Source organism: Ischnura elegans, chromosome 3 (genome assembly GCF_921293095.1).
Source record: "Ischnura elegans chromosome 3, ioIscEleg1.1, whole genome shotgun sequence".
Taxonomy (NCBI): Eukaryota; Metazoa; Arthropoda; class Insecta; order Odonata; family Coenagrionidae; genus Ischnura; species Ischnura elegans.
Window position 1 is genome coordinate 125,342,378 of NC_060248.1, and position 17,327 is coordinate 125,359,704.

The 17,327-nt window shown below is 41.6% G+C and overlaps 1 protein-coding gene across 2 annotated transcripts; it reads right to left on the reverse strand.

Moving 5' to 3' along the window:
* Positions 1-13,935: 13,935 nt before the first annotated feature.
* LOC124156531 (mediator of RNA polymerase II transcription subunit 31-A) lies at positions 13,936-17,324 on the reverse strand. Of its 2 annotated transcripts, none has more exons than XM_046531124.1 (4): positions 17,238-17,324; positions 16,470-16,559; positions 16,301-16,397; positions 13,936-14,716 (listed from the first exon to the last, which is right to left on the reverse strand). In XM_046531124.1, exons 1-4 carry the CDS (start codon positions 17,248-17,250, stop codon positions 14,428-14,430), a joined length of 489 nt encoding a protein of 162 aa, XP_046387080.1. In that variant the 5' UTR covers positions 17,251-17,324; the 3' UTR covers positions 13,936-14,427. The 2 variants fall into 2 exon arrangements, with proteins under 2 accessions (XP_046387080.1, XP_046387079.1); XM_046531123.1 differs by lacking the exon at positions 17,238-17,324 and adding an exon at positions 17,068-17,222.
* Between the last annotated feature and the right edge of the window lie 3 nt (positions 17,325-17,327).

Below are 17,327 nucleotides of genomic sequence, written 5' to 3' on the forward strand. Positions count from 1 at the left end.
AAATGGTGAGTTTTACGGCTTTCTGAGGGATATTTTATTAGTCCTTAAACTATTCTATTAGTAATATCAATCAAATTAAGTAAAATGGATTAAACTGAAAAATTTCTCAGAGCTCTGGGGGGAGAGGGGTTTATCCCCCTAAACCCCTTCCCCCCCCTTCGCTGCGGCACTGGTTAGCGGGTCGCCTTTACTGACATTTTGATGTCAATTCGCGCGCTACGGAAAACCCTATACCTTTCATTAAGCGAGCTGTACATTTCGTTTGCATGATGTTGACTGTTAACATATTTGGTTATTGGCAGAAATTATGCAGTGTCACTACCTATATCGAAAAATGATGTAAGTTCCTCAGAGCTAGTGGTCTCCTCTGCAGGTGCATAGCGAGTAGTCACAACAAGAGAAAAAATTTCAGAGGGTCCTTGGGGACTGTAGTTCCCAAAGACTACGTACCCTGGCTACGTGCTTGTCCTCTACCCTGTCATCCCTTTGCGTTGGGAAGGACTTCGAGATCGCCGTTAATATTTAGTGCTTAGAATCCAATAGTGACTGTATCGTTACTGGGTTCTTCACTATGTAATTATCTCCCCTATACTCCATGGGTCAACTACGAGGAATGAGGAACTTTCCACCCCTTTTAGATAGGCTTCTCGTATTTGGATAGGTGTGATTTCTGTCATTTGCGACGTGTTTCGGCAGCATACTCGTTGGCCTCAACGACAAATTCTTCCATGAAGGCTACATCGAAGGAAGCTTCCTTGGCATGCTGGGGATGACACAATGCACGAGCAACATACAGCATGCACTTGGAGAGCCATCAATTCACCATTCGGTCCCCACTCCCCCCATCCCGCTGATCACTCGGTTACTTTTTTTTAAATGATGAGAGATGATCGGAGGAGCGTTCGATCCCAGTGGGCTTGATCGCTTGGCTTCAGAGTCCTTCCTTCTGGTGAAGACTCCGGGACAACTGAAAATTGAAAAAATTCAGAGTGCGAAAATGGCCCAGGTAAAAGAACAGGCCCCCCTTCCTTGCATGTGTGGAGTTCACACGCCGTGGATTAGTCTGTGGTGAGCTCTACCTTCAATTGCGTAAACCAACCTCAGGGTTGAAACACAGAGTCACTGAAGGGCGTGGTGCAACAGCGGCAGTGATTGCTTTCAGGTGGGGTGCGGGCGATCTCCAGGGCTGAGGGGAGGCTGCTGCTGCTATCACTCCCTCAGCTTTCGCGATTGCTAATGCCTTTGGACACCCCCAGACAAAAGTGTCCCGAAGTGCCAGGTAGCCCAGGGAAAGGAACTTCCCCGAACGAGTGAATTTCGTACTCCCATGGCGAAGTCTCGGTGATGAGGAGAAGAGAGATTCTCATAGGTGAACTCTGCAAACCAATCTCTTCAGGACGAAATCTATTGCCTTTGGTGATCCCTTCAGACACAAAAAAACACTCCAACCACTAGGTGGCGCATGACGAGAAATCGGCCCTCCTTCCCTGAATTTGCGCACTTCATACGCCAGTGGCTTAGTCCGGGGTGAGCTCTAACTCTGCCCATGCAAACCAATCCCCATTTCAAACTCGGAATGGGTGAGTGAAGGGTCTGGTAGACCTCGTGGTTCGTGGGTGGATTCCTGAGGGGATAATTCGGATTGGTATTCACTACGAACGGTTAATTCCCATTGGCTGATACGCGATCGGAATTCGTTGGAATTGAAAATTTTAATTCGGACGTCGATGTGAATAGTACGTCGTCAGAGTGACTCGGAACGAAAACCGAATATCGGAATAATTCCAATAAGCGTCAAGCACATCCCTCCTGGAAAGGGAAAAGCGATTGAAGCAAATCTCTTTCTCACCTCTTGCTGTCGGGAAAGGCGGCCGCGACCACCCGTTGGCGGCGACGGTAGGGGTCGCGACGTTAAGATGTCGGTCGGAGGCGCTCTTATGATCCGTGTGCACTGCTCCCCAACCACTGCCGTCCCCTCCCACGCCTCCCCCCCCCCCCTTGGAGAATTCGGCTCGAAATACCCCAGCGCGTGTTCCCACCCACCCACGGGCTAGAGAGGGATACCCTTCCCCCCCTCCAATCTCCCCTGCCTCTCACTCAAACAGGCGGGTCTCTCTCTCTCTACGCGTGCTTGTGCTTCGCCGCCCACAACTTCCACCTGTGCCCCGCGCGTTTTGGACGGTGCCAACTCCCCGTGCGCCCTTTTTCTCCACAGAACGAAACCCAGCGCGCGCATCACATTCAGAGAGTATCTTGAGTTGATGCAAAAACGCCACTCTTCATATCGTCACCACAGAGGGCGTTGTAGGAGGAATCTGCCATACTTTAGTAGGTACGTGGTAGTGGAGACAATATTAAGCATTTCTTGTCCGATAAACATGGGGTGACGACAACTCCTTAGTTACTAGGCTATGGTAACGAAAACATTTTTTGATGTACATTGCAATTACCATGAAAACGGTTTTTCTTGGGTATCCAGCCTTTTCGACGTTTTATTTAATACTCTGGATTTTAGGGTCATTAATTAATTACGGTTGGACGAATATGTGCGATTATGATTGTTTGAAGCAATTAATATCAAAACGGGAGAGATTGCGCAATGGCATTTACGATACTCGCTCAAAGATCTCCTTAAATCAAACTCAAAAATGATTTTTTTCTGATAATTGTCATCGCTCATATTCGTCTAACCTTAATTATTTAATGTCCATAAAATTTCGAAAAAGCTGAGTACCCAAGAAAAACCCGTTTTCATGGTAATTGCAGTGTGCATCCAAAAATGTTTGCGTTGCTATAGCTCGGTAACTAAGGAGTTGCCACCCTATGTTTATAGGACAAGAAATGCTTAAAATGGTTTCCCCTACCACCTCCTGAAGCATTGCAGATTCCTTCTGAAACACCCTGCATTATGTTAGCAACTTGTAGGAGTTAGTCGCCTAAAATCCTTAAGCCGGTAATGGAGGGTCAGGGTAGAGAGTCACTTTAATGTAAATAGTGTGCCTCTTTGTGACGTGCAGTTTCTTTTATGGAAGCCTGCATTTAACAAATAAATTATTTCATTGGCCTGTTGCTGATAGTAATTTTCAATTACCGATTTGGAAAGTTCTCCGTAGAAAATGGCATATGCTGAGTAGTTATCATCTGCTACAATGCGCCTGTTAACGTCTATAAACTAGTCAACATTACTTCGCATTTGTTTGTGTCATTTCCATCTCTTCCAAAAAAAATAAACTCACAGATGATTGGTCAGTCCCAGGGGCGCAGCTAAGAATTAAGGCTAGGGGGGGGGGTTTAGGCGCAACTATTACTTTGGGGGTATGGAGGTATTGCATACCCGCCAGGGTAAGTGGTAATTGCGGGGGTCCCTCCTCCGGAAAATTATAAGATTAATGGTTCAAAATGACTAGTTTTACCGCTTTATGAGAGATATTTGATTAATCCTAACACTTTTCTGTGAGTAATACTAATCCATAAAGTAAAATGGATTACACTTAAAAACTTCTCTGAGCTCTGGGGGGTTTTTATCCCCCAAAACCCCCTCGCTGCGCCACTGGTCAGTCCTAATCGTTATATGGATATAAAATTTACTTTGTGCGCTTCACACTGAATATTTATTGACAAAGACCGCGGATTCAATATTTATGTCTGTATCAACATCTCGATAATGGCATAAGTATCGTTGATGATGATCCTTATATGAAGGCTTCCACGGGTTGATTTCAACAGTTTCGCCACCGTCTCTGCCTGCTTCGTCAGGGCGAAACTGTCGTCCGCAAGGTAAATGGAGGGACGCGGTGATAATCCCGGAACATTTAAACATTCATGATATAAGTATCAACTGCTAAGAATTCTGAATCCATGACACAAGTATCTAAGCCATTGATATCCTCGTCTGTAAAAGTCCTGGAGCCACGAAGGGAAGCCGGAAACCTTATAGTGTGAAGGAAATAGTTTCCTAATCGGTAATTTTGAGACTCGTTTATCCCAAATATGATACTATCATGCACTCGGACCCATACTTTTTTATCCCATAATTTCTACGATTTCTACCCTTCGCCCGCGCCCTCGTGAAGGGGGTGGCACCCCCTTCATCCGATGCCGCCCTCATCAACCCTCAATGGGGGGGGGGGGGGGCTGCGAGCAGGGGTGCCAACTTACAAAAAATATTTGGGGGGCCCAAACCGGGGATCTTGCCCCGGAAAATATTATAAATAGTGAGTTTAAAGTTTTTTAAGCATTTTATAAGAGTCATATGATCAACATTAGAGCCCTGATAACTAGAACCTCGATATCTGGACACTCCGGGGAAAAATCAGCAAGCCTGACACATTTTTCCTCACACCCATATCGAATTTTTGAGGGGGCTCTGGCCCCCTCAAGCCCCATGAAGTCGGCGCCACTGGCTTCGAGGAGACCCACTGCTGTCTGCCAACATATTTTCACTTTTCTCTCGATCAGCGGAGGTCCACTGCGGAAGCGAATGCTTAATGGCCGCGTTGGCCCGCTAATGTTGAGCACAGTTCGCACGGGCATGTTGCGGAAAGGCTTTAGATACTTCGGGTTGTGAAATGCGGCAATATATAGTCACAGCCAATCGAAAGGAATCCCTTCCACGGGGGAGGCTTATGATTGGCTACACGTGCCCCTCCGCGCTTCCCTTTCCGCGTAAATATTTGTTTACACATGAACTCTATCACGTTTGTCGGATACGGAATTTAATTCATTTTCTGATTCCTTCATTGAAGTTTTGTCCATATGATTGGAAATGACCGCGCCATAATATCATCAAAGCCAACTTATCCTCGCTTATATCTCTAGAATTAAGAAGACATTTTTTTCACTGCGGGAGATCCTAGGCTCCTTTCAAACACACCGATTTTGGACGGCCGGTAAGAAACCGGCCGATACTTAATCGATGGAGAGCTGCTTGCATTTACGCCGGATTTTAACCGGTCAAGCGATCACAAACTTGGCTGTCTGTATATGTATTGTGTAATCTGTATACGTTGTATATTAGAATCTCACTAATGTAAAAATGAGTATTATCCTTTTGGTTTGCTCAGGGATCATAAGATTTGTATTAAATATGCATGGCAGCAGTGGCGTAACTAGGAATATGCTTTGGCGGGGGATGGAGGGGTATGGGAGGTGACCCCACCCCCATTCCCCAGACAACGGGAAAATATTTGGAAACTGACATGCCTGGAATTACATTTTCCACCATTTTGACACTTTGGGTTTCACTTGTAATTCCGCGGGAAATAATCATAGCAGGGAAAACACTAGTAAGCTATAATATTTTCTGAGGCTTTAGGGGGGATCTATTCCCTCATCACCTCCCCCCCCCCCCCCGATAGTTATAGAATACAGATTGGTGAATCGGAATGCAGATGTATTTCGAAAGACTAAAATTATACATATATGATCCTTTTATTGCTGCCAGGGGATGTCCCCAAACATTCTGGCGTCGAGTGGAGATTAAGTTGTCGTTGCCTCGGAACTTACACAGTACCTACCTATGATCCACCTGGTTTTTGTGCGTGTCATCTGTCGCCAGCGAGTGTCATCCGGCCCTCGCTCTTTGAAGTTGCTTCGATGCATTCAAGGCCGTTGCGTGGCCTCCAGAGCCTCCTGCCGCTACACTCCATTTCCACGGATGTTTTTTGTGTCCATCCTCGCACGATTTTCGGTTTCATTTCCAAGAGCCCATATTTCTCTTGAGCGGCTGACGGTGCGACCGCAGCGCCGCGCCCCCTCCCAGCACAGTGTGCACAAATATGTGGTCCAAATTGTGAGGAAGAAGGAAAAAATCAAAATATTGTCGGATTTCTTTGAAAATTGAAGATTCGTAGTTCAAAAGTGGTTTCCCTATTTAATATTCGATGTTACTTTTCCGAAAAAAAAAACATTTTAGAGTATATCATGGAATTTTAAGTTCTAATCAAACGCTCTAACGATGAGACTACATATATAAAGACATTTATTATGACATATTGCGGGTGTGTGGAGGCGAAGAGTTATGTAAGTTATTGCGATCAGCTTATCTTTGGAAAACTTTCCCTGCGGAATTCTTAATCGGTGACTTTCTTACATTATCCTTTCTTGTTGGTATTTTCATCACCGTCTCAGTAGAAGTGCCTCTCTTTAATCCAACAGTCAGACTAAATTTGTATGAAAATGATTCCCCTTCGCAATTTTTTCAGGTATTCTCACAGTCACCAAAAGGTTAAAAGGTATTTTCTTTCTGAAAGTTACGTGTCCGTATTATTATAGCCCTTATTTTATGAAATTTATAAATGAAAGAGGGCCAGCAGATGAGGACACAGGGTGGGCCTTTAGAAGCATACAACCACCAGGGCCAAGAACCAAGTCCAAGTCTTATTCGCCTAGTCACCCTGGGGAGGGGTTTGGTAGGGAAGAGAAAAAGGAAAGAATCGCCGCCGAGACAGGGAGACCGCCGACGCCTCCAGACCGAGGATAGTGTTGCAAGGGAGAGGATCGGGAAATCCGTGGCCGTAATTAGGGCGACATGGGCCCCAACTAGTGAAACTGACGTTTATATTGTTTAAGAGTGAAACCGTACGTTAATGTTTCTACGGTGGGGAAATATTTTTCTATGGAGAAAAAAACACTACGACTTTTCGTAGATCATGCAAGAGGGCCAATATAATTTCCAAAATATGCTATTTTGTTATTGGTGGGAAGTGTAACAATGATGGATTGTGGGGGGGGGCGTAATTTTTGAAAAAATTGGCATTCTTTCAGGCTTTACAATTAAAATTTATAAGTCAAAATCTTAAAAAAAAAAAATTAAAAAAATAACAGATGACTAACGAGAAGCCATTCCCTACGCATATCAGACCTCAAAGACATTACCTGTGAGAGGTATTGCATTCCCGTAAGGTACCCCCACCTCTCATCGCCACGCCCCCAAAACAGCCGCCTTCATCCGCTCCTGCAATCCACGCAAATTAAAATCTTAATGAAAAACCATGGAGTATGATACTCCGGAAATTATTCTTAAAAACCTGCATGTTTGTAGATTTTTTTCGAGAAACCGACGGCATTTTTCGTCCGTCTTTTTATTCGGACTGCGTGGGCGGAGGCGTTGCCTCACCACGGACTGCGGGTATACGTAAGGGGCGCCGCAGGTATACGCGCGAGTGATAGATAGCCAGCGGGTTGCGCACGTACCTACCCTTTCGACGACGTCGTCGCCACTGGAGGAACACCGTCTGGAGCGCGAATATCGGTTTCTAAAATGGGAATCGTGGTTTATTTTTTTCCCCGCCGCACCTCTTTCATTAATTGGAGGAGACACGCATTTGCGCAAGCGGGCAGTTCGCCCACCGCACTAGATGAGCGATCGCGAGGCCAAAATACGCCAGCACACACTGGTGGTGGACAATGCTCTCGTCACGGCTCTTTCCTTCTGCCACCTGAGAAAGTTCAAGAGGGCCCCCCTAAACGTGGTGACCTTCGGTGGCAGATACAGATGGGGGCGCAGCTAGGAATTAAGGCTAGGGGGGGTTTCAGGTGCAAATAAACCTGGGGTGCCTGGGGTAGTATACCCTCTAGGGGAAGCGGTAGGTGCCGGGGCCCTCCGCCAGAAAAAAAAATTAGAACCCTGATAACTCGAATCTCGAAAGATAAATTGTTCAAAATATTGAGTTTTACGGCCCTCTGAGGGATATTTTGTTAATCCTCACACTATTCTAAAAGCAATATTAATCCAATTAAGTAAAATAGATTAAACTTAAAAATTTCTCTGAGCTCTGGGGGGGGGGGGGGTGGTTTTATCCCCCAAAACCCCCCTTGCTGCGACACTGCCCCCCCTTGCGGGTCCGCCCGTATTTCCGAACATTGGAAAACCGCAATTGTGACTTTTTTATGTCATAAGATTGCATTTTCTTTTACATCTGTATAATCACTTTAAATAAAAATTTCTTATACTCCGCCTTTGACTTGATAATTTTTTATTACAATAAAATTAAGACAATTCGAAATATATTTTGCGCCCCCTTTGAGTTTTTTCTGTATCCGGTGACCTTTGACCTCTTCTGGCCGTGGTGGATTTAGGAGGCACCTCCCCTTCCCCGTAATTTTTGGAAAAATTGAATTGACGGTAATCCTTAAGGTGGCTCTACAAAGAAAGTGAACAATAATAAAATAATTGAAGCATATCTAAAAGCCAATTGTCAAACAATAAGTATATCAGGCCTTGGACTCATTTTCTCTGAGTGGTATTGCATACCTCCGAGGCACCATGGAAGGTGATGAACCGCCGCCTCAAAAACAACGACCTTATTCCGTCCCTGCCTTCTCAAATTAAAAACTATAGAAAAGTATTTATTGTGGTGCTGCAATTTTAAGGTAGGTATACTACGGTTCCCTACTTTGTCCTCTTTCAACCCATTCTGTCCTTCATTCCCCTAATGTTTTTCTTCCGAATATGTGCATCCAGTATTCATCTCTTTGCCTTCCTCTGGGAAATTCTTTACATTATATTGCTCACATATTCAAAATGCTCATTGAAATAGCTTATTCCCAGGATCCTTCATTAGCATATGGGGAGTTCCTCATCCTCAGTATACATCCATGTTTCTCTCTCAACTCATCTGTTAACCTTCTACTCCAGCCAGTGGCGCAGCGAGGGGGGGAGTTTGGAGGGAGAAATTTTTACGTTTAATACATTTTACTCAATTGGATTGATATTACTAATAGAATAGTGTAAGGATCAATAAAATATACCCCAGAATGCCGTAAAACTCAACATTCTAACCATTTATCTTAGAATTATACAATTTACTAATTTTGCTCATACCGCTTATCCTGGTGAGTATACCATATCCCCACGCACCCCGGTATTAGTTGCACCTAAACCCCCCCCCCCCCCAGCCTTAATTCCTAACTGAGCCCCTGACTCCAGCTTCTATTCTTTTCTGATCAGCTTTTTCAGTCTTGCACATTCCTTATCATTAAAGTTGAGAAAAGTAGGTAAATGAAAAGAAAAAAGGATAGAACTAACAGTAAGCTTGTAAACCATTTAAAACTAAGGAAAAGGCATTACAATTTGTTTGTTCTGACTATCATGGTGCTGGACAAAATCCAACCATAGTGCCTTCGCACGTGAATGAAATGAATGCTGCTAAGTATGCTGCCTTACTGTCCTGGTGTTTTTACACTCCTCATGCAACATGATTGACAATTGTGCACCTATTACAACTGTGCAAGAACATGGAAGCCTTGGCTTGTGACATCAGAATAGGTAGGAATTTTCTTGGGTCTTTCCAGTACAGGATATTTGGGAGAGAGACCCTGTATCTTGCCCTTTCCAGAATATTTGGCTTTAAATTTATTAGCATAATCCCCATTTTAATTTAACAAAGTACTGCTTTGTAACGTCTAAAGGTGTTGAAGGGCTTGACTCTCTTGACAGTGCATAAAGCATTCACCCTGCCCACATCCATAGAGGTTATTTAAATAATAGCATGGTATAACATTATCAATTTCAGTCTGATTGTGTTTTGATAGCAAAATTAAAACCATCAAGTCTAATTTCCTGCACCAAATGTCTAATGAAGATTTAATTGTAAGAGCGCATAAATTTGGTATTATATATTAAGGTAAAAGTCATCTCTAACTCACTAATATTCTCTCCTCAAGCGTCTCAAAAATTCTGCAGTATTCTCGTTTCTAGAGTGCTTCTCTATCCCTCACTCACAGATCAAGTTGCTAAGGATATCCATTTACATACTGAAGCAAATTGAAAATTTTCAATTGACGGAAAAGTTCCAGCACGGTGTGTAAGCATTGTGCTAACAGGTTCAGCATCACTATTAGGATACTGTGTGTTAAAAGCTCAATGTATGTATATTAATTACGTAGGCATTGACACTGTCATATACTCTGTGAAAATATGGGTGAAGTGGCCCTTCACCTGACCAGCTGCTACATCGTCGAGCAGGCAAGTTGCCATACCTGTGTACAGTAGTGGTGAGAGGCAGCAGCAACACATCCTCACAGGGGGGCAGCTAAGAATTAAGGCTAGGGGGGGGGGGGGTTTTAGGTTCAACTAATACTTAGGGGTGTGAGGGTATTTCATGTCTGACAGGGTAAGCAGGAGTTGCAGAGACTTTCCTCCAGAAAATGTTTAAGAATAATGGTTCAAAATGGAGAGTTTTACGGCTTTCTGAGGGATATTTGATTAATCCTAACATTATTCTATAAGTGATACTGATCCAATTACGTAAAATGGATTAAATTTAAAAATTTCTCTGAGCTCTTGGGGGGGGGGGGGTTTATCCCCCAAAACCCCCCTCCCTGCACCACTGCATCCTTGGCACTTTTACACCACTGGGATAATAGAATATTTCAAGGCCATTAGCTGCTACTAGGAGATCTGGCAAATATTAGCAAAAGTAATAGAGGCAAGCCTCTTCACCATATTAAGTAATTTCAACAAGTAAGTGGAGTGACGTTACAAGGTGCTGACTGTATAGAAATAAAAAAATTTCCAGAGATTTCCAGGTTTTGCAGAATTAATTGCTTGGCTTTCCAGGGAGCTATATTGCAGGCGCGCAGCTAGGAATTAAGGCTAGGGGGGGGGGTTTTAGGTGCAACTAATACCGGGGGGTATGGAATATGGGAGGTGTGGATACCCTCCCCCAGAAAATTTTTAAGAGAAATGGTTCAAAATGGTGAGTTTTACGACTTTCTGAGGGATATTTCATTAATCCTTACAAAATTCTATACGTAATATTTATCCAATTAAGTAAAATGGATTACAAAGGTTAAGAAAACACTTAGCTGTTTCACAAAATAAAATATATTGCGACCGGTTTCGATACAGCGTATCATCATCTGGCGAGGTGATGATGATACGCTGTATCGAAACCGGTCGCAATATATTTTATTTTGTGAAACAGCTAAGTGTTTTCTTAACCTTTGTGCATCATGAAGGAGTTTCACCATGTTACGCCAACCACCATCGCATTTAAAATGGATTAAATTAAAAAATTTCTCTGAATTCTGGGGAGGGGGTTTATCGCTTCACCACTGCCTTCTTGTCTTGCCCCTCTGGCTTATCCCCCCCTCCTGATTTCCTCCCCCTCCAACCTCATCCCTCACCTACCTCCTTCTTCCTTGCTCTGAACGTGAATTGACCTCTATCATCTTCAAGTCTAGCCCTAAGTATTGTGCTGGTCCTGATGATGTCCCCCATTTTCTAATATGTTTATCATATGAATACATTAAATCTCCTCTTCTACTACTCATTAACAACTCTCTCCAGCTAGGAATTTTCCCAGATTCTCTAAAGAGTTCTAAAGTTATCCCACTTTACAAGAAAAAGGGTTCTGCTCATGATTTTAACTCCTTTAGACCAATTTCAATTATCAATCAGCTTGGCAAGGTTTTCGAGCAAATTTTCTACAACAGATTGACCTCTTACCTGGAATCAAATAACTATCTTTCTCCCCATCAATATGGTTTTCGAAAGAAAAGATCAACTTCCCAAGCTATTTCTCAGGCAGTCAATATAATTCTGAATGCTCTAGACAACAAAGCTGAAGTACTTGGCTTGTTCTATGACTTATCTAAGGCCTTTGATAGTGTCAACCATAAAATTCTTATGAATAAGATATCCTATTTTGGTATTAGAGGTATTCCATTTCTCTGGTTGGAATCATACCTCGCCAACAGATCACAGACTGTTGCTGTAGTGTCCAATGGTGTGAAATTTATTTCCCCACCAAAAGTTATTTCCCAAGGTGTCCCCCAAGGATCTGTTCTTGGCCCTATCTTGTTTTTAGTATATGTGAATGATCTCACTAACTTTGTCTCTCGATCCTCTGATATCACCCCAGTGTTATATGCTGATGATTCCAATTTTGTTGTTACCTCATCTCAAGTGAATAGCTTATGTACCTCTGCTAACTCTGTATCCCAGCAGTTGTATAAATGGTGTGTTAAAAATTGTTTGAAGCCTAATGTTTGTAAATCTCAACTTATCTACTTCACAAATATTGGAAAAAATAATAGGCAGATCACTGTGGACCTTAACGGTGCATGTATACCACAAGTTGAGAGTACAAAGTTTTTGGGTGTGACTATTGATTCTAATCTTTCCTGGGCAATGCATATCAGCGAATTGGCACGTAAGCTCAGTTCTGTGTGTTATCTAATCAGGTATATACGCTCCACTGTGTCACTAGATGTTCTGCTACTCTTGTATTATGGTGAATTCCACTCTCATGTTCTGTACAGCATTCTGCATTGGGGTTCATCTCCACATGCCGTTACCATATTCAAAATTCAAAAAAGAGTGGTACGCTTATTGTCCAACAAACCCTATCGGACACCCTGTCGGCCATTGTTTAAATATCTACGAATATTACCTGTGCCCTGTCTTTATATATTCACCATACTTCTCAAAGTAAAGACTAACTTCCAAGACTTTGTCCCAAACGCCAGCATTCACACTCATTATACGAGGCAGCACAAAGATTTGCATGTCCCCTATGTACGGACTAAAAGTGCTGCCTGTGGTGAACAATTTATGAGTCTACTTTTGTACAATAAGCTCCCTATGGAGCTAAAAGATCCCATGAGTCAAGGGGTATTTAAAAACAAGCTGAAAGACTTTTTACTTTCAGGCTGCTTTTACTCTATATCAGAGTACCTGTCACAGTAATATTATATATGCTCACCTCACTTTGCTGTTTGTGCCTTATATCTTTTATTTGTACCCAACCTGTGTTTTTGACGTGCCTTATACAATTTATGTATTGCATATAATTGTCTTTCCGGCAAATAAAGATTATTATTATTATTATTGTCCTAACTATGTGTAAGCATTGTTATCTAACCATTGCTCATGAGGTAGAAATTACTGTCCACAGGAATAGTAGCTGTCATTTTAATCCTGTGTTGGCTTCATACCCTGGGAGCTGGGTTCAAGTCCCTGGGTGGCAGTGGTCACCAGATCCATGCTCGAGTGCTCTGTGTATGGGGCATTTCGTGTGCAGCACTCCTTCCATTAGTTGGGATGTTAAGGCGTGGTGGAGCCTTTCGTTATGAGTAGCCTGATTCTTAGTTCCCTCCACCCTTCCTGCCCCATGGTGCAAATGACCTTAGCTGTGGATCACCTCCTCTGGGTAACACACCATCCGTAGGGGAATGTGGTAGCCTAGTGACCAGAGAGCTTCTTGGCTGGTGAGAAGGGTCCCAGGTTCAAAGACCAGGCGAAGTCAAGCACAATCAATTTGTTCTTTTTCCAAAATAGAAAAATTGGGGTAGGAGACAAGATTGGGAGTAATATAGTACATATGCACATCCCAAGATCCACGAGCTTGTGAAGTTTCTAGCTCAGTTGACGTATTATCGTTGTCTGTTATTAGTTAATTATTAATACTTATAAGTCCAAGCTCAAGAATCTCAACCTCTATTGCTTCATTCATGGCCACAAGTCTGAGAGCTGCCCTGGCCATAATCTGTGGACTCCTGACCATTTTTAGTTCTACTCATCCTTGAAAAGTTTAACTTAGATGTCCTTATCCTAAGAAAGGTGATGATGTCCATTACGTACATACAAAAATGTATCTCTAATCATCAACTTCTTTCTGAGGGTTAAGTTTTTTTCATGACAGAAGAACATGAATTTCAGGCTACTAGCACATTACGAAATTTTATGATTTAAAGAATTCTCACCTCTGCCATCTTAAGATTTCACGGATACAATAAAGAGAAATAAACTAAGAACTGCTTCACTCCTTATGTGTAGGGGGAAGTTGTTTAAGCATTCAAAACATAATCAATAAAACTTCTCAATATTCAAAAGACCTCAACTGAGACAAAAATGTCCCATCGCTGACTTCAGGAGTTACAGACCTGCTTAAAAATAGATTTTGGGTAATCTTGTCACTACCTTTCAGCTGAAGTTAGCAGTGTTAAATAACATTTATTTTATAGCAATTACATGTATCTTCTCTCTTTTTAGGACATATTCATATCAGCAGCAATTTACAGCAATCAAAGTACAAATTGGAAGCCTTAAAAAATTTTCCAGCCACTCATTTGCTATCTCATTACATTCTCCTCTTTCACAAAGCAACTGACTCATGCAGAATTGTTGATTATGCAATACTCTACATGGGCTAGTTTTTGCCTCACTTGGTAGTCTTAACCTTATTGGTAAGGCCTCATTGATTGATTCTGAACTTCATACAGTCCTAAAATGGATCAAAATATATAATTTCATAAAATTCACACACGCATCTTAAATAAAAGTACCTTTAATGGAAATTTAGTTGAATTCTCCCACCAGATGGCTTTGCTCGCATTAGTGGAACACAGGAATGGATTCATGGGCCAAACCTTGGTGGCCCCAGTATCACAAGGCAGTAAAATGGGATGGGGTACCACCCCTCAAGTCTTCCGCGTCATTGTTTGATTTGGAGTCTGTCCCCCTTGTCCCGACTGAATGGGAGTGCTGCCTCCAGTTGGGATTGGCTGTTGCCCCGCCATCACCCCACCAATGCCAACGCTGTTATGTGTCCCAACCTGAGACTGCAGCAGCCGTGTCCTCCTCCGAGTGTAATGTTGCCACAGCAATATCTGTTGATCGTCAATGAACTTGGTGCACTGCGCATTCACTACTTCTCGCCTAAAGTGCTCGTACTGCAGGAGATCCAAAAAGTAGAGGCACATTGGATACCTGCGAGGAGAAATTGTGATTCAAGTCAACATTTTTCTGACAAGAGATGGTACCCAAGTTCCACTTCCATGTATAGCGTTCAAACTTTGCAGTGAGGTAGAAAATGATATTTTAAAGAGATAAATATGTGTTTTTTGCTTAAGCACCCAATTTCCCTTAGTTTTCCAAAAATCATCAATGGAAAGCACTAATGATGTACCATATTGATGCAACCCAAGATACAAAAATACAACTGCAATAGCAATTTGCCCAGTCTGAACTCTTTCTCAAGCTTGACAATAGAGTAGAAAAGTCAGTAAATGTGAGTGGGGCTACCTATATTGCCATTATATTATGTTATTTTGGTGCCATAGACTGTATAAATCTAATAAGTGATACTAGTATTTTCAATAGGCATATATCTGGAAAACTAAGACCCATTGGATGCATGAGCAAATATACCTCTGAATACTTCATTCACTCTGCAAAGTTTTCACCCAATTTGGTCGTACGTATCGCCTGAGTGCTTTTTCTTTTAATATAAAAAAATAAAGGAAAGTTTATCAAGCCAGATACATATATCCAATGTTGAAGTTTCCACTTCTCTTCGATGGATTCATAAATTTCTGACTGACATCACACCAAAGGGTCACAAAAAATTCATTTCAGCATGCATTATTGACTATGGGACTAAACATGAAAAAAAAAGAAATTCTACAAGATAAAAATCAACTTCAAAAGCCGGTACATGCATGTTAAAAGGGCAGATACTTCACACTCAACTAGAGTCATTCAGTCTTTTTTCATGTGTAGCAATTGACTTGCTAAAAACCTTCAGTTTCATCTTGAAAATTAGGAGGTATAGAGTAAACATTTTACTATCTTTCAAAAAAAATAATTTTGCCTTCACAATAGTGCTGAGGTAAAATTTAAATAAAAGATATACAAACAAATGTTGACAAGTGTCCACTAAACAGTATTATCTGATAACAGGGATTTAAAGTATTATTCAGGTTTACATTCTGAATTAATTTATATACATTACGTTGCCAGATTCTTGGTATCAATGACTAACCACAGACAGTTTTATATTATTGTTAAGTTAGAGACACTGTTACAAATGTGTAGTTTTTTATGGTTTAGTTATGTCTTAAAAATATAAGATAGTTCCATTTGTGAGTAAAATGAACATGGTGTTGTCACTTACATAGTCTAAGTAAATATGTAAGGGTTATTAAACAAGAATAAGACTACTAAAACCTTAAAATTTAACACCTTAGGGGAACACTTATTTCAATTACAAACTATGTCAGCAGAAGACTACAGGAGATCGAAATTTGGAAATTAATGACGTAAGTCACCACAATTGAGCCAGTGGTAAAAATACCTCCATGCTGGTCTACAAGAAAGTCTGGGAGGCAGAAGGTACTGGCCATTACTATACATGCAAAGGAGTACAACTAGGGGCGTGAAACTCTAAGATTAACAGATTGCACAAAGCATCGTTTTGGGGGAGGATGGTCGGCAACTGCGTTCCAAATCAGGCATTTTCATTACATACTCACTGAAAGAAGGTAAACGTAATATTTATTCCATTATACTTACTTGAGATATCTTGCATAATCAGGTTCCTTCCAATACAACAAATATTTGAGGTAGTTGATGAATGCTTGGTCTTTGAAGTACCCACGTTGAGCTAAGACTGTAGGTAAGCAATTCAGGTAAGTAACCTCAAAATATAAATCCGAGTCATAATGAACACTCTTATACTTACAGTTAAGATAGTTGGGGTTGGCTAGGCATTGCACAAACTCGAGCTCGACCATGAAGCGGAGTCTTTGCTGGTCCTCTGTTTCTGTACCCCCTTGGGCCAAGAATTAAAATACATCAGCTTACTTACAATAGAAAGTAAAGTTAGCCAAAAGAGAAATTGTATAAATAAAAACTCTAAATTTATCTATGAGTTGACCGTAAAATATTTGGCCTCAAGGGCACTGTTTCCCAGCTTGTCAACAAGTGACTAGTGGGCACAAAGGGTCGAAAGGTCCAGAACATTTCTGACAACCGGATGTCATAAAGACGAAATCCTAAATGATAATTGTCCGATGGATGATTGGATAAAGACTTCGGTCTGTAAAATTCATTTACATGCACGAATAATTTTAGGTTACTGATTAATGGCCCACTGTGTCAGTGACATTTTATCTTCCCCAAATTAGTGGTAAAAAATGCCCCAGAGGATATTAACAATTCAGAGCATCAACAATAACTACACTATTAAAGCATCGTAATATTATGCAGAATTTCTTTTCGATTTATTCTGGGAAAAAAATAACACTTAAAAATAACAATGATATTGAGACTTGCACTACCGTCACTCATTCTTGCACCCTGCATGTTCCCGCCGGATGGAATATGCGAAGAAATTCCACTATACATTCAGAAAATATTATTTTTCCCAACAGATGTTAGATATCAGAGATTGTACTCAAAATTGTCGAATGTATTCAATGAAATATAGGTAAACAACACCTTACAGTACCTTTAGCAGCCATCACCGTATTTTTTTTCAAAGACAACAAATGAATAACTTAAAGTCCAGTGGCGGCGCAATTTTGCTTTGGTTTGTTTT